Here is a 19,807-nt window from a genome sequence, read left to right as displayed (position 1 = left end):
CCTAATGATTAGTGATGTAGAGCATCTTTTCATGTACCTGTGGGCCATTCATATACTTCTTTGGAAAAATGTCTATTCAGGTCCATTGTCCATTTTTACATTGGGTTATTTGTTTTTTGCTATTGAGTTGTATGAGTTCTTCACATTTGGGGATATTAACTCCTTATCAGATATAAGGTTTGCAGATATTTTTTCCCATTCGGTAGGTTGTCTTTTCATTTTGTTAACTGTTTCTTTTGCTGTGAGTTTGCCTGTTTTGAACTTCATAAAAATGAACTCACACAGTATGTATTCTGTTGTGCCTGGCTCCATTCACTCAATATTCCTTCTGTGAAATTCACTCATATTGTTGTGCATTGCAGGGGTTTGTTCATTTTCATTGCTAAATGGTATTCCTCATGCGGATATTTAATTTCACTTTTTAATGATCTTTTCAATATTTAATTTTCACTTTTTAACTCAATTGTTGATGGGGATTTGAGTTGTTTCCAGTTTTGGTGAGAATACACACATCCCTCTGTTGGGTGTATATTTAGGAGTAGAATTTCTGGGGGATGGGGTATGCATATTATTGGCTTTAGTAGATACTGCCAAAGTTTCCAAAATGGCTGTACCAATTTATATCCCCACTTGCAGTGAATGAAAGTTCAGTTGTTTCACCTCTTCATCAACATTTGTACTATCAGTTCTTTTGTTAAGGTCGACAAGGATGTCACAGTATGTAGTAATATCTCACTGTGATTTTAATTTGCATTTCTCCATGACTAATAAAGCTGAGCACACTTCTATGTTTATCTACCATTTGTATATCCTCTCTTACAAAGTTTTAAAAATATGTTGTCTCTCCTTTTCTTATTCATTATTATTTACAAACTGTTTTGGTATCAAAAGAAAACTACCAAAGCCTCCCTGAGCCTATATTCATCTCTGACATCTGGGGCCATTCATGCCTCATCTTTTCTCCTAAGGAGGTGAGGAGAATCCAAATGTGATGTGTGCATTCAAGTTTTCAGAAAACTGCAAAGGGCTGTTGAAGGCAAAATTATCATCATTGGAAGGGTTGGTTCCTGCAGAAGCTGGAATGTTTTTTCAGGGTTGGATGTCCTAGAAGGGATGTTTACCAGAGATAGGGAGAGGGTCCACATGGAGGACATCAAAGTCTAACTCATTCTACTTATGCTCCTGCAACACTTTCCGTGTGCTCCTCCTCCCCTTGTCACACTACCGTAATTACTTACTTGTCTCTTCTCCTAGACCTACATCTGGCAGAGCTCTTTTCATTCACGTCATTGGTGTGGATAAGTGGTATAAACAGGCTTTGGCCCTTGGTAGATCTCAGGAAAACCACCATCAGATAGGACAGGTCCTCCAAATGACATCTCTCATAGCTTCCTGTATTCTTTCTTCATAACAGTCTTCTTACCTCTTAATTACCTAGTTGTGTGATTATTTGATTTTTTGCATTCTTCTCTAGCCCATAATTCCCTTGAAGCTGAGATCTCGTCCCTTTTGTCCACTGTCCTACCTCATGTGTTTACCAGTGCCTGGCACAGAGTACTTAATTAGTATTAATCAAAAAATAACTGAAATAATTTGGATCTGAATCCCAGAGCTGCGCCATACTATGGCACAGCCCCATCTTTCCTTAAGTGCCCATGAAATGGTGTTCTCTCTCCTTGAGACTAGTTTAATTCACCAAGTGTTATTGGAAAGGTATAATGGGAAGACAGGGAGACAGTATGGAATGACTTGATTTGGTCTCCCCAGCTCCCCCACTAACTTGCTGTGTATCCCCCTCCTCCTGCCAGGAAGTTATTTTGTCTATCTGGAACTTTGTTCCCCTAGATTTGAAGCACAAACTTTGGACTCTGGCCTTAAGAATCTCCCTCACTGCATCGTGGGGTTCAAAGTGACAACTCCACTTACAGGAAAATGCTGAGAAAATGTTGAGTTAGGACAAGGACCTGTGAGGCTTGTGTAGCAGCGAAGAGTAGGCTGACCTTGGTGGCAGAAAGGAAGCCACAAGCCACATGGGTTTATTCCCAGGCCCTGAAATCAAATGGAGTTTGACTGGCTGCATTTTTAAATTGCTTGAGGCCAATGATCCCCTCTTTCCTTCCATTTTCTCTTTTGACTAGGAGTGTCTATAACTGTTATTCTATGCCTGTCCCATCAGAGAATTCTGGGAGCAGATAACTTATTTCTGAAGTTTCACGGATTCATAGATGGACAGCAATTGTGACTCAGGATGGATTAAACCCAGAACCTCATCCTTACCTTATTTAGATGATGTAGTTTGATAATGAGATTTGAGATTTTGAATTGATGCTATAATGTGTTGAGACTTTGGTGAACGTTGGGATAGAGAGAATGTACTTTGCATGTGGGCTGGATGTAAATCTTTGGCTGCCAGATGTAGGCAGAATAATGGTCGCCTCAAAGATGTCCATGTCCTAATCCCTGGAACCTGTGAATATGTTATGTGACATGGCAAAAGGGGAATTAAGGAATTAAGGTAGCAGATGGAATTAAGGTTGCTAATCAGCTGACTGTAACATAGGTAGATTACCCTGGACTATCTGAGTGGATCCAATACCATCATCAGGGCCCTAAATGTAGAAGCAGTGGCAGAAGAGGAGAACCAGAGAGACGACAGAATGAGAAGGACTCGACCCAACGTTGCTGGCTTTGAAGAGAGAGGAAACAAACCAAAGAAAGCACATGGCCTCTAGAAGCTGGAAAGGGCCAGGAAACGGAGCCCCTAAAGACTCCAGAACGAGAAGATAGTACATTTGTGCTGTTTTAAGCCACAAGTTGGTGGTAATTTGTGACAGCAGCAAAATAGGAAATGAATCCAAGCTCTGGCCTGCAGTTTACTCCTCTGTGATCTTAAACATCATCTTTGCATTCCTTAGTAGTCCTTATTTCTCAAAATAAGATCTGCTGGAAGGATCAAAAGCGACAAATAGGCCACAGCGCCTGGCACGCAGGTGCTTAATCAATGTGAATGTCCAGCTTCCCCTCTTCTTCCAGGCTGGGGAGACACAGGGAAGGAAAGCAAGGGGCAAATGCCATTCTTAGCAGTGCAGCCTCCTTCCTTTGATGTCGCCATCTGGGTAAAGGACTCCCTTTGTGACCTCCGGAAGCACACCTTATCTAGAGCCTGCTCCTTATCTGCTTTTGGGGGATCCACAGCTCCCCCTGACCCGAGGAAACCTCCCTTTTGAATACAAAAGCTCTTTAGAAGAGCCTGAGAGGAGAGCAGGACCAGAGATCTCTCTGTTCACTCTGCAAACAGGCTCTCAGAGATGAAAGAGCTTGGGGCATCCCTATCTACGGTACCATGGCCACCATATTTTCCATTGAAAGAATCCCATGGTGATGCCCTGAGGGGAGGCGAGGCCCCTCGAGGAGCACAGCCTTCAAGTCCCCCTCCTCCCACCCACCCACCCACCCAAGACCAACCCCCTCAATCATTCCGAGCTTCCAACTCCCTCCTTAGTTGTTATGAGCTTTTATTTAAAAAGCACCTTTAATACAAGTATAGTTTCGCAGATACAAGTTTTCACTTTGTATTCTACAAAAGTCTTTGAATATTATTCTCTTTACAAAATGGAACCTTACAAAAATACTGACAATTTAATGTTTTTATACAGTTTTCTCTAGTTGCAGTTATTTCTTTCATTGTAAAAACAATGTCTAGCACAGAACTACAATATTTTAGTTGATATTAAAAAAAAATGAACTCCATGCTTTTGTAAGCAGCTAATGTAAATAACACAGGTCGAGACACAGTTTATAGTCATAGTGGATATAGCTAAAATTGTTTCAGAAATAATATTTTACATAGTTAACTTTTAATGTTTTATACATTATTTATATAATATTTATATATAAAAATCATAGCTTGCTATAAGTTGAAATGAAAGGACGGCTTCTGTTGTAAGGATGTGCATGTGGTTGACCCATGTGGTTACATTTAGCCCTTTGAAAGGTTTGCATCCGAGATCTGAAAGCATTTCTTCCTTCCTCCTTTCCTCAAAGTTTCAGTAGAAGCGGTCCCTGTCTGCTGCCTCGAGTGGGACCTTGCTTGGAAGGACACTTACGGAGAGAGGATGAGGAAACTCTACGGAGATTTAACCCACGTGTTCTGCCCAGCAGAACCTACCAAGAATTGCCCTAGAGATCAACCCCAAGACAATAGTGCTTTACACAGCTTAGCAAGAGCGGCTCCCGCAGAGACCCCCCCCCCGCTTTATCTGGAAGGGCAGCCTCTGGGATGTGAGACTGTCTGCTACTCTGGCTCATTCAGACTCTGAGTATCCAAAGGGTTGCTTCACTTTTCATTCTGCCCCCTCCACTCCTCCATCTCTTGCATGGAAGGCTGCTTTCCATCAGCTGATGGCAGACCACATCTTTGCTCGTCTCCGGGAGCTCCCAGGCAATCCCGGCGGGCACCCAGCAAGGGTTTCCAGGAAGAAAGCAGTAACCGAAGCTAACCATCTCTACTTGAGCGTGGCAGTGCCCTGGTGATTGATGTACACAACATCAGCATCCTGTAATTGACATTTCAGCATCACAGGCTGGTGCATCAAGAGAAGACACAGGAGGGCCTGTGCCCTCGAGCTCTTCTGAAATTGTGCTATTTGTGAAATTCATTCATCCACAAAGAGTCACCTAATCACTAAAGTGAGGGACTGTGGTTGCTGGCCTACGGGCTGAGGAAGTGAGTGATAAGGCTTCACAACTGGGAATTTGGATTCAGGATCTGATCGCTTGAGTGAGCAAACTTGCTCTTTTCTTATATTTAAAAACAAAAACAAACAAACAGATAAGATTCCTGAACCAAAGTCACGGTGGAGAATTGAGTGGTGTGGACAGAGAGACACAACAGGCTATTTTCTTGATTCAGTGCTATTTCTGGCATGGTGTGCTACCAGGTGAATTTGAGCTTTTCCAACAGGCCTGGGATTCCTCAGGTCACAAAGGTGACCAGCAGGCTCTACTCAAATCATCTTAGTGTTTGTTCCAGAACAAGCCTGTGTTCACTAGAACATGAACACTTAAACCAACTGCACATCCAGGATTCCCGCACTTGCTGTTAGTTTGTTGCTGTTTCCATATAGGTGAACACTACCTATTTTGGAAGGCCACAAGGTAAGACTTTTTTTTTCCTTTTAAAAAATCAGTCGGGCAAAAAGTTTTTCCCTACATTCTACTGTCTGATGAGATAGGAGAGCAGCAGAAACTTGCTGTCAGCAGTCATTTTCCAAAAACAGCTCAGGAGGTGGGTAGCACCTACACCATGTTGTGGTGATTATTCCTGTCGATAATGTCCACAGGTGAAAGGATGTCCTTCCTGATAGCAGAAGGAGGCAGGGAGAGTGTCGTCTTGGTCTTGAAGAGGTCAGACACGAAGAAAACCTAGAAGCACAAAATCAGAGATCCCAATCAGTCACTGACATCTGAGCCTTGGGGAGAGGCAAAGGCAAAGGGAAGACCATAGGAGCATAGATTTTAGAGAAAGGGGCCCCCAAACTGTAGATCTTTGAATAGGGAAGGACCAAGGAGACCACAGAGTCCAATTCTTCTTGCACAGAGAGGGAAACTGAGGCCCAGAGAAAGACAGTGACACGCCCGAGTTTGCACAGCCATGTGCATGAGGGGCAGACCTCACTTCCATGGCCTCTCAGTCCAGTGCTCCCTATCTGCAAGCCCCACTTCCTTATTTCTCAAGGTAAATGAGTAGCAGTGAAAGATAAGTTCTCAAACAAAGGAAGCAAGTCATAATTAGTCACCGTCATTAGTCCGTGATACTTTCCCTTTCCTCACAAAGGAATCGAGGGTGTAACCAAAAGAGATCAGCCAGTATGAATTCCTATCAGCAGGAGCTGGAGCAAGGAAGCAGTCGTGATCACTTTTTCCTGAAAGCCCAGTGATGTCAACAATTTGATGGGGGTCAAGAAGCCAGGGTCTCTTGGCTGAAGGAGTCAGCAACTAACCCGGTGGAAAGGTCAACAAAAGCTCTCCTATCGCTTATTCCCAACGTCCTGACTCCTCCTGAGCATGTGCCCTCACGGAGTCGTTCTTAGAATCGCTGAGAAACGTTTACTTGAACGCTTACCCACAAGGGTATAAGGATGGCTCGGGCAGAGTTCCGGTCTCAATTAGCTTATGATGAAAGATTCAAGAACTTGCTAAGTTACCAGAGTAAGAAAAATTTATGCTTTGTATTAGGTGGCAAAATAAATACACAGATATCCATTTGAGCCATTAAGCAACAGGCATTTGTACTAAGGACCCGTAAGAGGCAGCTGTCAGTCATGTAATTTAATAGGAAACATATGGCTGAGTTTAGCCACTAGTGTTTTAGTGGCTGAAACACTTCAAAGTTCCTACGGGCTAACGGCTTTCTGGATGGAAGAGGCTTTGTCCTGCAGATGGTCACGTGCTCACTAATAATGACGGCCCTGTGACTTCATTGTGGGCACATTATAGGCTAGAAAATGAAGTTCTTAATAAGATTGCACCGATACCAAGGCTCTGCAGCCAGGGCCTGGCCACAGAAGTGACTTGGATCCTTTGCTGAACCACTTTCCACAGTGTTCTCTCTGTAGTGATACAGCCATCAGCAAAGTGCAATCAAAATCAACAGCAAGACACGGGTGATGCTGGTCACCCCAGGAGAATGGGGTGACTAGAAGGCAAATGGGAGGCAGAAGCTTATTTATTGGCCACCATAAAATCTTTTGTATTGTATGTTTTGAATTTTTGTACCCATCAGATATATATTACTTAAACATTTCATTACTAGTTTTTGGTTAAAATATGTATATATATATATATATATATATATATATATATATAGAGAGAGAGAGAGAGAGAGAGAGAGAGAGAGAGAGAGAGAGAGAAAGAAGGCTAGGCGATTTCTATCCTATAGCAAGAAAGTGAAATATTAGCCAAGAAATGGAACATTTTAAGACATTTGCAGCCTGAATGCTATTGAATTTTTGCAAAGGAAAAAATTAAGCCTTTTGTCTCTTTCTTTTCTAAGGAGGTGTGAACAGTGAGAACTGTGGCACAGAAAGGTTTGTCTCGTAGCCAGGGCCAGCTTGGGAACCAGGAGAGAAAAGGTTTGTACCCAACCCTGCCAGGAGGCCCTAGACTCCCCTGCACGGGAACCCTTTACAAACAGGTGGGGAAGGGGGGTTTCAGGTACCCCCAGTATAAGGAAACCTGGACAAACATGATTAAAGTTACAGGAGATCATTAAACTTTTCAGCTGTTCTCTGACAGGTGGAGAGCCCATGTCCTCATCTCTACCTGGAAATTACCTTCCCCTTCCTCCTTCACTTTGTCCCCGAGGAAGCGATTTCGGTCAATCTCTCCCTCGCTGGCTCTGAACTCCACTTTCTCCAGCCTAGCAGCGAGCCCCACCAAATAAGGGCTCTTACGGATCTCATTTCTTAGAGATCTTTCTCCCAGCCTGTGTGCCATCTGCTGAGGGCAAAGACAGCAGGGGACACCCTCACACAAACATCCCTCCCTTCAAGACCCTGACACCACCTCCGTCTACTGGCTGACTTCCCAATTTAATTTCCTGAGCTCATATCCACTACACGGTAAGAGTTTCCGTTTCTGAACTGCAAGATAGGAATGAAATGAAGGTTAAAGGCAAGAATGTGCTTGATAAGAACTAAACCTGTATCTGGCACATAGTTCAATAAAAGGCGTTCCTTGTGTGGGTACCAAGGTCGTGTCTGGGCCCAGACTAAGCCACGTCCTCTCGTGTCTCCAAAACTTTGCCCATCAGTCTTGCTTCCTAATGAGAGGCTTCCTGAGGATGGAGCCCAGCCCTAATCATCCCACATCACCCACAGCCCTTTGCATTGAGCCTTGCACACACCAGGAGCTTATAAACTGTTTGCTGTTGAATTCCTCCACTTCTGTCCACTAGAAGCAAGCACTCTGGCCTTGGATCTTATCGGCACGCAGAACGCCTACGGATGTCAGGGGGACCACACCCTCCCACGCCACACGCACACACCCCAGCGGCAAGATAAAAAGTGGAGTCAGGTCCAGCAGGATCCCCCCTTAAGCTGTATTTTGCCTTCAGCGTGGCCTGAGGTTACGCAAACACTTTTTGGGAGATCATGAAACACGATCCTGTCAAGACTCAAACAGGGCTCCAACTTCATGCTTGAACAGCAGAATACAAAAAGGACTAGGAAAGGCCAGTTCTATTTCCTGCAGAAGATGATTTCCACCTGGAAAGAAAACCCAGAGGCCCAGGCTGGGAAGGGTCTACACGAATTAGGTGGCTACCCCAGGTCTGAGGGACAAACCCACTCCCAGCCCACAGCCCCACTGCACAGACCTCCTCTGCGGTGTGAAAGAGCCCATCAGACGACAGTCTTGGCAAACACGAAATCTATGAGCGAAGCACCAGGGAGAGTTTTAAGTTCTCCTACCCTGAGCATATGCTTTCAATTCCATTTCTCTTCTCCTCTGCCTTCACAAATTGCTTTTTTGAAAAGTGCAATCAGTAAACACTTATTGAACATCTGCTCTGTACCAAAGCCCTGAGATGATAAATATACAGAAGAGAGAGTTCTTTGCCCTCCAAGAGCTCACAGGGCAATGAGGGAGAGATCCGGGTAAATAGAGCAGTACAGTAGTGTTCTGAGGATTATGACAGAGGGAAGCCAGGGTATTAAAGCAACACAGAGAATGTGGCATCTAACCCAGGCTGAAGGGGAGGGGAGAGGGCCTTAGAAGGCTTCCCCCAAAGGAGGTATATTTGAGCTTAGCTTTGAAGGATAAGTAGGAGTAAGCCAGGTGGTGAATGCCAAGAATGTTATTCTAGGCAAAGGGAGTAGCGCGTGCAAAGGCACAGGAGTGAAGGAGCCCAGTTCGTTCAGGAGCCGCAGGAAGCTCAGTACAGGGAGGGCTGAGCGGTCAGTGAGGCTGGAGGGGGAGCCAGATACTGAGAAGGGGTATGGCACAGCCCGAGGAGCCACTGTCAAGGCTGAAACAGGGAAGCAGCACGCTGGGAAGACTTGCATCAAGATCATGATTATCTAAGAAGGAGAAGGCGTCAGAAAGGGAGCAGAGGGCCCGAAGGCAGGGGTCCCGGTCAGGACACTGTTGCAGAATCTAGGAGAGGATGAGTCCTGTAAGATCATCATGCAGTGAAGACAAAGAAGAGATGGGTTTTTGAAACGTTGAGGACACAACTGCCGTTGATGGAGGCAGCATGAATGTGTGCAGGGGGACATAATGCTTTTATTTCTAGTTTTGTTTTCAACTCTAGAAATCTCTCCCTTGTTCCCAATGGAACTCTTAAAGTTTGGGTAACTATGCTAGGGAAAAAATTACAGCTCTGCTTTCCTCTGCCTTCTAATATTCTGGATCCCTCTGATATTTGCTTGGGAAAGTGGTTCTGACCTTCTCCTGAGTCAGAAAGGCAAGCTTTTCTGTGATCTGAGGGCATAGCAATCTGATTCAGACAAGCACTCAAGACAATGAAGCCCTTCCACCAAGAGCAAGACTACACACAAACAAGGCAACTCCTGGCTGGAGGAATCCTGTTGGCGGTAACGAGATGAGAAATGTACAGGAGTCTCCTCCTAAATGGCGACTCTTGTGACTGTGCCATTGGGTCACCATCTCCCACTCCTCATCCTACACATGTAGCACTGATGACAGGCTTTGCTCTTGGTAGTAGGACAGACTTGTCTTTAAATCCAAGTTTTGCCATATTCAGCAAAATTCCTAAATGAGGGATACAATGCCTACCTCAGAGGTTTACTCAAAGGATTATATGATGTCATCAAATGAGCAAGTGGGGCTTGTTAATAAACAGAGCAATGATCACTGGCTTGTGTGTTCAGTGCCTACCCACATCAAGTCGCGTCTCTTCCCCTGCCCCTTGGGTGGAAAGAAAAGAAACAAGAGAAGGAACTAGAAACAAGGAACATTAGAGAGGGGAAAATTGAAATGATTGAGAATATGGACACATAGGTGAAAGCCTGCATAGATTCAAGCCAGACATGAAGACCATATGAGATGGGAGTTTTCCACAGGACAGATAGGATATGCTCTCAAAGTCCAATAATTTCTGGGGCTATTTTGGGGAATGAGTCAGCACAATCAAAAAGGGAGATGCTTCCAATGTCTCACTGCCAGCATTCACCAGCTCTGGAGATGCCAGTGCCCAGAGCACACAGCCCAGCCTGGCTGAGGTGCTGCCTGCCTGGAGCTCACCAAGAACCACTGGCCAGAAACAAAAAGTCTCGTCTGCAGCCAGGTTTCCACTCCCATTGCTGCAAAGTGCTGAGTCAGCAAGCCCTGAGTGTCATTTTGTTAAGGACAGATTATGACAACAATATTGTCCTTTAAATATTCCTGGAGTCCCTGAGTGTTTCAAGTCCTGAGAGTGCATAAGAGAACTCCTTGAAGACAGGCACCACATCCTTATATATCGAAATTTTTATAAGCCCTCGTTGAGCTTAGATGCCAACACAGAGCAAATAAACATTAAGAGTGGAAGAATTTTGGAATCTCAGAATCAGAAGAAAACAGAGTTGTCTATTCCAGTGTTTCTCAAAGTGTAATCTTCAGATCGTCTATTTCCGAATCAGCAGGGTGCTTCTTGAAAAAGCGGATTCCTGGGCCCACCCAGACCTACTAGAAGTGTGGCCTAGAATCTGCATTGAACAAACTCTAGTGGTGTTTGTTATGTAGACTCAAGTGAGGAGAGCCATTAGTGGACAGTCCATGGAGATGAACAGACGGGCTCAAGCCATAGACCTGCCACTCTGGCTGTGGGTCTTAGACATCTTGTAATCTCTCTGAGAGCAGCTTCCTTATCTATACACTGGGCTCCACGAGCCCTTCCGTAAGCTGCTCGAATCTGCTCTCTTTGGTACCCACACTGAAATTTAATGAACTTCCGTCTTAGCATGAGGCCTATAGGCTCGAGTGCACACATAATGCTATAAAATGCTATGTCATGCTTCCCCTTTAGACAATGAGATATTCAAGCGAATGAACTGTGCCCAGAGCCCAGCAAGCGTAGCCTCTATAAATCTAGTCCACCCACCTTGTGAGGATAGAAACCATGGGCTGCCCCTGTTGCATACACCCTGATGCCCTGGTCTTGGGATATCCTTTGGGCATCCTGATCTACTGTAATAAACAATCTCATTGATTAAGGAATAATTTTCTTTGCCTTGGGTCTCAGCTCACTCTCATGCCCTAAGTATAAGGTGCCGTCTAAAGAAAAGTCATCTTTGGCAGCCCTGTCTTTTGACTAAATGGGAGTTACTTGATTGCAATAATTATTTTTTGACCTCAGTAGAGGCCTTTCAGTGACTTTCTGGCACGGGAACTTGTCAGTGTCTGTACTGAGTAATTTCCTGGTATATCTGAAAGGGAACTTGATGAGGTAGAAAGAGTGTCATACGAGGAGTCAGGCAGCAGGATCTAGTCCCCAGATTGCTACTGCTGCATGACCCAGGCCAAGTCACACTCTTGTCTAGACTTGCATTTATGCAAAATGAAGAGGTTTATGATTTCAGAGGATGGGTCTGCCCTGCATTTGTGTGCTACCATTATTTAAAAATCTACCTTCTCACAGTTTCTGTAAGGCTTAAATGGAAGAATTCACATGAAAACGCTTCCTACCTATAAAGAGCTCTTCAAATCCTCCCTCAGTTACCATCATTCATGACCATCACTGCTACTGAGTGTCACCAAGGGAGCTGGTCCCATAAAAAGAAGGAGGGTTTGGAGCAGCAGAGGAAAGTTGTGGGCAATTCTGGAGGAGAATAGGCATCTGAGCCCTGTAAGGATTCTCACAGGAAGGCACTTCTTGGCTAATACAAAGGAGGGTTTCTGGTAAGGGGGACCCAGAGGGCTAATGGCGGTCACTAAGATGCTAGATCCAGTATCAGCTAGAGTTCAGGAACGTGGTACCCAAGAATAACAGAGGCTAGAGGAAGGCAGGGGCCTACTTCTAGAAATCCCACCTTTTGAAGCTGAAAGGGTAAAGAGAGCTACTATTATTGACTTCCCCCCAATATTCCACAAGTTCCATCATTCTGAACTTTTTAGGGTCACAAGACATACTATGTTCCCATCCATCTCCATGTCTTTGTGTTATTCCTTCTGCATGAAATGCCCTTCCTTATCTTTTGTATCTCAGAAAATATCCATTCATTGCTCGAGATTCTCCTCCTCCAGGAATTCTTCTAGCCTTCCAGAACCCTCAAGAAGAATGAGCTCTCCCCTCTCTCAAGCCCCCACTGTCCCCAGGACAGGATCCCATCCTAATGGCGTGCCCTTCTACGGCACTTGTGTGTTTACGTGCCTGTCCCCAATAGACCAGTGTTTTTCAAACTGCATGTCACAAGTCATTAGTAAGTTTAAAATCAATTAACTGGGTGGTTACTACCAGTATTCCTAAGGGTTAAATTTAAAATGTTAGAATGTATCACATACAGTAAGCATAAGTCTTATTTTGTGAAATATTTTAGTTATGTGTGGGTACCTCTATTGGGTTATAGTGTATTTCTTTTTTTTTTTTTTTTTTTGCGGTACGCAGGCCTCTCACTGCTGTGGCCTCTCCCGTTGCGGAGCACAGGCTCCGGACACGCAGGCTCAGCGGCCATGGCTCACGGGCCCAGCCGCTCCGCGGCACGTGGGATCTTCCCAGACCGGGGCACGAGCCCGTGTCCCATGCATCGGCAGGCGGACTTTCAACCACTGCGCCACCAGGGAAGCCCCTATAATGTATTTCTTATTATGGATCATGGCTGGCAAACTATTGCACTCTAAGCTCTTTAAGGACCAATTCTTTTCATCTGTGAATATTTAAAACAAGGCACCATACTTAACATGCAATACACATCCGATCCATGCGTTGCATGTGTGAAGCATGACGCACCTTTAATTCATTGAATCCTCAATCCAAAGATCAGGTGATGTTAAGACGTATCATCCCCACATCGTTGGATGGGAAAAGGCAGCTGAGAGGAAGTGACTAGACCAATATGCCTAAGTGGCAGGAATACAACTCCCCTTTCTGAGTCTCTGCCTCATCATCTACCCCATTCGTCTCAGCAGGGGAATGAGAAAGATTTTTAAAGAACTGTGCAAATTATCATTATATATCGGGGGACAAAGTTTACCCCTGCCTCTGCTTCCTTCTCTCTCCCACATCCAGGGGTTCCTGGCACCCTTGCGCACCTGAGAGTAGAGGCCCAGGATGACAAGGTCAGCCCCAGGGCTTCTGGGCAAAGAGATAGGCTTTTGCAGGGCAAGAAGTGATTCGGGAGGTCATTTCATCCATTCCCCTGTGCCCAGGCAGTAGTGGAATGAATCCGGTGGAAATAGAAGGGAATCTCCTATTACAGAAGGAGATCTCACAAATTCAGGGCATAGACTACACGTGTTTGGAGTTTACTAGTTTAATCCTTTGAGATAGGATCAAGAGAGCCGAGATCTGGTTCCTACGCCGCCACCATGTGTCTTTGGGTGTGTCCCATCCTCTCTCTGTGCCCCATTTTCCCCTTGGGAGGCTGTCATCACTGAACCCTTCTTCCATTCACATTCTCACTTGTCCCTTCTCCCAGGGTCACCTAACAGTGGCAGAGACAAAGAACATCCTCGCCCTTCCCTACATCCTGGAGGAAGATAGCACACAAAAGAGCGACTGCTGGCTGAGCCACACACCCTGCAAGAGGAAAACCAGGAAAGACTCTGCTGCATGTTTATGAAATTCACGAGCAGCTGCTTCCTCTGCTGCACCCACAGCAATGGCGGCCTGGCCCTGCCCTGACCCCTCCCAGGGCCCCATAATTTGCCATCTGTTGGAGGGTCAGGGAGGAGGTGGCCAGATAGTCAAGTTGTCACCAGATAGGAAATGAACCGATGTCTGTCGTTTCGTCCGGGTCCCTGGGTTACACCAGGGGTGGGAATGGTGAGCCCAGCTGTAGAGTTCACATCTTGGGAGGGGTGGCTCTGTGTGTGTGTGTGTGTGTGTGAGAGAGAGAGAGGAGACTGCAAGGGTGAGCATGTGCCTGTGTTTGCCTTGGCCTGTCTGTGTATCTGTGATTCTGAGTGCTGGTGACGGAAAGAGGATGGATGTCTGTGTCTGGGTACGACTGGGTCTGTCCCCGTGCCTCTGTCCTGTGCACCTCTGTCCACATGTGTGAAGATGTACATCAGTGTGCCTGCCCTTCTGCCCCCGCATGTCCGTGTCTCTGTGTTGAGTTCACGACACTGTGTAGGTTTTTTGTCTGTGTTGGCTGCCATTGCCCTCCTCCTCTGGAAAGCGTTCAGCTAGTAAGCAGTGAGGGAGGGGACCAAACCCTCTCCTGTTTGGCATGTGATTTTTGTCTAGACACGTCTTTTTGCTGTGATAGGACTTACTCTCAACAGACCCGGGTAAAAGTGCTTGGCTGTCATGGCCTGTTGCCCAAGGCTCTGCAGCAGCTGAGCCAACATTCTAGAGTGATGCACTGTACCCCCTGGGAACTTAAAGACATGTCATGATCCCCAAATAGAGGCCACCTACATGGGCATTGCATGGAGACAGTTCCATCTGAGAAGGCAGGTCCAGCTCAGTTACTACAAAGTCCAAAGTCTGCTGTGCCTTGGAATCTCTGTGGAAGAAGGTCATGGAGCTAAGGGCCTCCAAGATCAATTCAGATGCAGAAACTAGGCTCAAGCGGAGTGTCTTGCCTGGGGTCACAGGCTAATTCATCACTCATTCTTTAGCCAGTGCTTATCAAGTAGCTATTGTGTGTCAGCCACTGTACCAGGCACTGATAATGAACAACCAGAAGGTTAAGCCATGGATTCTGCCATTAAGGCACCCATCGTCTAGTTGGGGAGACAGACATTTGAACAATTACGATAGAACCAGGCTGAATGTCACAGCAGGAAAAACATGCAAAGGACTATGGGAGCATTAGAAGACAGTTAGGCAATCTGTCATCAGAAAAGACAGAAGAGGAGGTATGCTAGACCAAACAACAGCCCCCACCAAAGATGCCCACATCCTAATCCCCAGGACCTGTGAATATGTTACCTTACATGGCAAAGTGGACTTTGCAGATGTGATTAAGTTAAAGATTTCGAGATGGGGAGAGTAGCCTGGATCATCCAGGTGGGTCCAATGTAATCACAGGAGTCCTCGTAAGAGGGAGGCAGGAGAGTCAGAATCACAGAAGGAGATGTGAAGATGTAAGCAGAAGTCAGAGAGAATGAAAGAAAGAGAGATGAAGATGCTACGCTGCTGGTTTTGAAGACGGAGGAAGGGGCCACGAGCCAAAGAATGCCGGCAGCCTCCGGAAGCTGGAAATGTCAAAGAAACAGACTCTCCCTAGAGCCTCCGGAAGGAACGCAGCCCTACCAACACCTTGATTTTAGCCCGTTGAGACCCATCTTGGAATTCAGAACTCAAGAACTCTAAGAAGATTAAGTTGTGTCGTTTTAAGCCACTAAGTTTGTAGTAATTTGTCAGAGCAGCAACATAGGGAACTAACACAGGTTTCATCAGAGATGGGGTGAAACTGGAACTGTGTGATCCATCAAAAGGGGACAGCTGTCTAAGGTAAGAGCTCAGGGTGCTGAAAAATCTGGATAAGTTTTATGTGCCTGGAGGTGAAGGGACATGAGAGGGGCAGGAGATTAGGGCTTACAAGCGTCTGGGGTCTTCAGACCTGTCTCTGCAGGACCGCCCTGGGGCCGACCCTCTACCCTCTCCATGTTACCTCACCCTTCTTAGTCCCTGTTTTCTCATCTTTTTAGTGAGGACGATGATGGGTATAGGGTTCAAAATAGGATCTTGGGGGGACTGGAGATGGTCTACGTAAAGTGCTTAACATAGTGGCTGGCATGTGAGCTCTTGATGCATGTTAGCAAATACGATTTCCCTGTTGATGGGGGTCCATCGAAGCCTGGCTCGGGAGGTTATCAGGCAGAGTGGGAAATGGCTGCTGGGTTCCTTGACCTCTGTGCGGTGGCCTTGTACCTTACTGGGCTGCCTCTTCTTGGTCCTCCTAACCAACCTCAGGTAATGTCCCTGTGTTAAGATCCATTCATATCAGCCCCATTCACGGGCGAGAAGAGAACTCAGCTTTGCCTGGTATGTGCCAGGACAGCCTTGATGCTTAGGGGCAAGTTCTGCTACGAGACACGGCAGAGCAGAGACCACAGGCTCCTGCCTAGGCTGCAAGCTACCCGGTACAACTCTGGAGAAGCACCTGATAATAAAGCTGCAAAACCCGTGAGGCAGATGCCCTTCACCCACCTCGCAGCCCCCTCCCCTAGCACGTGGTGTCCTCAGATGGCCTCTTGGTCCCCAAGACCCATCTCTGGCTCAACTCAGGGTCCTGACCCGTATACTTCCTTTGATGGGAAGTGACCCGTTGCCTTGTCTTCCCCCAAGCTGAGCATCCTCAAGCTCCTAGGCTGACTCCAGTGTCTTGCCCTGGCCTCTCAGGTGGCTTAAATGAAATGGATCACTCAGTGCTGGAGTGCTGAGCCAGTCGGGACCAGGAGCTCCTGAGGGCCAGGCTGGAAGTCAGGCCCTGGGAGAGAAATGATAAATATCGAGTCCCTACCCTCATGTGTTCACAGCTAAGTGGGACAGGGAAAGATGTTTATAACCCTTTTCTAAGCCACCTTGACACGCACAACAGGCTTTCAAACCGAAAGCAGCAACTGGATCAGCCCGAAGGGTTGGGAAGGCCCCTGACACCCTTAAATTCTGCTCTGGAAGCAGCTGCCTATGCTGCGTATGCCTCAGATGACTCTGGCCGCTTCAGCTCCAGTGACCACGCCTCCTTGCCAAGCACAGAGGGCAAAGCTTTGGAGTCAGTGGTCATCCCGGGAGCCGCTGTCGACTAGCTCTGACCTCAGAGGACTTGAGTCATCTCTCTGAGCCTCAGTTACCTCATCTGTAAATTGCCCGCAGTATACAACGGCTTCGTGTCCCTAAAAGGAGCCGATGAGTAAAGGACCCAGAACAGAGCTAGCATAGAGTAGATGCTTGACAAACGCTAGGACCAAATTCCTATCCAGCGCTCCAGTGGTCCAGTGCACCCGAGCCAAACAGGATAAAAGTCAGACCCCTCATTTCCCTTCTCGAAAATAAACCATGGTCCTCCCGGACTCTTTGTCTCATTGTACGTAGAGAGTGCTCTATAAAAGAGAGGAAGGCTATGAAGGACCCCCCCCCCCCAACCTTTCCATTTTTTTAATTGGGGATGCAGGAGACTTTAATTAGGGCAGTGGCGCCAAGAAGGAAACACCACAGCAGGCCCCCGTGGGCTGACCCCCTGCCTAGAGCAAAGCTCAGAGGGCACGGTCAGCAAAGGGTTACCCTGTCGTGCAAACACCCACCCCCCACTGTCACTTCACATTAAAGGGCCAGGCTTCAGAGAACAAGCTCTCAGTGACAGCTGCTCTCATTAACGGTCTGCTCCCCCAATTTCTCTCCCTTCCAGCCTTGACTGAAAAGAAAGCAATGAATAAAGCCCTCAAAACAGCCAGTCCCTAGACTAGGGTTCCTGGGATGAGTCTGGCCGGTAGCTCAGATGCTACTTTCTTTGTGGTGTCCACTCTGATCTCCCCAACTCCCTGTCCCTCTTCTTGCCTCGCCTGCCTGCCGAAGTGCAGTACAACAGTCCCTCGTTGTACTGTAGCTTCTGTGCTTGGCCTGGCTGTGAGCAACTAGACTGGGATTTTTTGGAAGTAAGGGCTGTGCCTCATCCACCCCTCTGCCTTCAAGAGGATGTTCTCAAGAGTACTAGCTTTGTGTTGATTACACACACGCATTCACTTACTCTGAGCTAGAATCTCTGAGAGGCCTTGGTGACACAGGGAGAATAACATATATGTTAACTAGGGTCCCTGTCCCTGAGAAACAATCAAAAGGGAGACACACGTCCACAATTTCAACACAGGGTGACGAATGCAGGAAAGCAGGGAGTTATTGCAGGGAGACACGGGGCTGCAGCCAGGCTGAAAAACCAGGAAAGGACCAGGGACTGGCCTAGACCTCACTTCATGATTCTTGCCAGGAATGAGCAAGGTTAAACTAACGATACAAAAGCTGCATTTGTGGTACTCGAACACCCAGCTAGTACTGTGTTCTGGGATTCCTGCTGGACAGGGTGAGTGCCCCTGAATAGGGCCCAGGAAGCCACAATGTCAGAGGAGGTGCTCAGTCGTGTTTGCTGAATAAACTCGTCAAAACTTAAGCATGAAATGTAATGTTGTTCAGATTTAAAAAAAAAAAAAAAAGTTTCTCTTTTTGACTCTTAAAAACAAAAACAAAAAAACTTAGCAGGCAAAAAAAAAAAAAAAAAAAAAGCAGAGATTCCTGAAAAGATAGAGCCTCAGAGGTGGAATGCCTCATCCCCCCTCACTGAGAGTCAGGGAGGAAGTATGTGAAGGGCCAATCAGATTGTGGTCCATCCCAAGGCCATTCTCTAGGAAGCTCTGTGACTTGATTGTACAAAGCCCTCAGGCTAGGAGAGGGCTTAGCCTTCACCAGACTCCTTCTTCCCCAGCCAACACCTAGTTTAGGGTCTGACCAAGTCCTGTAAAGGTCACAGTGGGAAGGGTAGATGTTTTCCAAGAAGCTGGGAGGTGCTTCTGAATAGTAAGCGATCACCAAAGCAGCATGTGAGCAACGTATGAGTCAGAGACTTCGACTCTTGACATGTGACCTGAGGCAAGTTTCTTCCCCTCTTGAACCCTGACTGCCCTCATGGATAGAGTGAGTGAGTAGAATAACATCTAAGACCTCTTGCTATTGCAACTATGAGCACGAACCTTCTGTATTTCTGGAGAAAAGGAGTCACAGAATCTGTTGGATTAAAACTTCCGGGCTGGAAAGAAGCAGGAATTATCCTCCTTTCACTGAAGGGCTCCTGGGGCAGGATGGCTCCTCAGATACCAAGCAGAGAAGAGGACTGAGAGCTCCCTGGCTTTGGTCACTGAGCTGGAAACATTTAACAAGCAAGCCATCCAGGGCCCTGCTTGCGTGCTGAGGACAAGAGGCTACTTACTATGCAGCAGGCCACCAGGGCTCCTTGAGCAAACCCCGCCAGGACATCACTGGGATGGTGCTTGTGGTCAGACACGCGGGACAGTCCTGTGTAAAAGGCCATCATGATCAGGGTGAACTGCAGAAGGGGTCGGAGCAGGCGGGCCCCTCGCCAAGTGAAGCGGGCCTGCAGGTACAGCTGGAGGGAGGAGACAAAACGAACAGACACTGAGTGACAGGCCACTCACCTGCATTCTAGCCCCAGGTTGACACACATGACATTCCCACACATGGAACCGTCTGGAAGAAAGAGCATTCAACTTGGACTTGACCTCAAGCCCATGTTTTTAAACCTTGAGCCTTAGTTCCTCTACTAAACACTAAGAAAAATGGAGCATTTCTAGGGAGGTAAGCTAGAAGGAGCCAAGGAAAAGAATTCAGGAGAATGGCCTTAGCACGCTGCCTGGCATGTAGTAGACCCTCCAGAAACTTGAGTTTCCTTTTATCATCTTCTTGATTGAAACCAATTAAAGAATAGTAACTGGGGTTAGTAAAGGGTTCTTTGTTACAATTGACGACAACTCATTCAATGCACATGTGTGTTTTCCTGGAGATTATGGCTATACAACCCCTACACTACCTGCCTCTCAGGAGTGTCATGGAAACACAAGCATGATGACGGGGGGTGGGGGTGGGGTGGGGGGGTATTATGATAGTCACAAGGGAATGCTTCTGCTTCAA

The 19,807-nt window shown here is 46.7% G+C and overlaps 1 protein-coding gene across 1 annotated transcript in view; it reads right to left on the bottom strand.

Annotated features, from left to right (window-relative positions):
* Positions 1-3,498: 3,498 nt before the first annotated feature.
* PLPP3 (phospholipid phosphatase 3) overlaps positions 3,499-19,807 on the bottom strand; it is an 85,922-nt gene continuing 69,613 nt past the window's right edge. Inside the window, exons 5-6 of the mRNA XM_059052875.2 lie at positions 19,089-19,265; positions 3,499-5,424 (exon numbers count right to left, since the gene is read on the bottom strand). Coding sequence (XP_058908858.1) covers positions 5,299-5,424; positions 19,089-19,265 — 303 coding nt within the window. The 3' untranslated portion in view covers positions 3,499-5,298. The remainder of the gene's footprint in view (positions 5,425-19,088; positions 19,266-19,807) is intronic.

This window comes from Kogia breviceps, chromosome 1 (assembly GCF_026419965.1).
Source record: "Kogia breviceps isolate mKogBre1 chromosome 1, mKogBre1 haplotype 1, whole genome shotgun sequence".
Taxonomy (NCBI): domain Eukaryota; kingdom Metazoa; phylum Chordata; class Mammalia; order Artiodactyla; family Physeteridae; genus Kogia; species Kogia breviceps.
The sequence above is the reverse complement of the archived record's forward strand: the minus strand, read 5'-3'. Positions and strand labels throughout refer to the sequence as shown.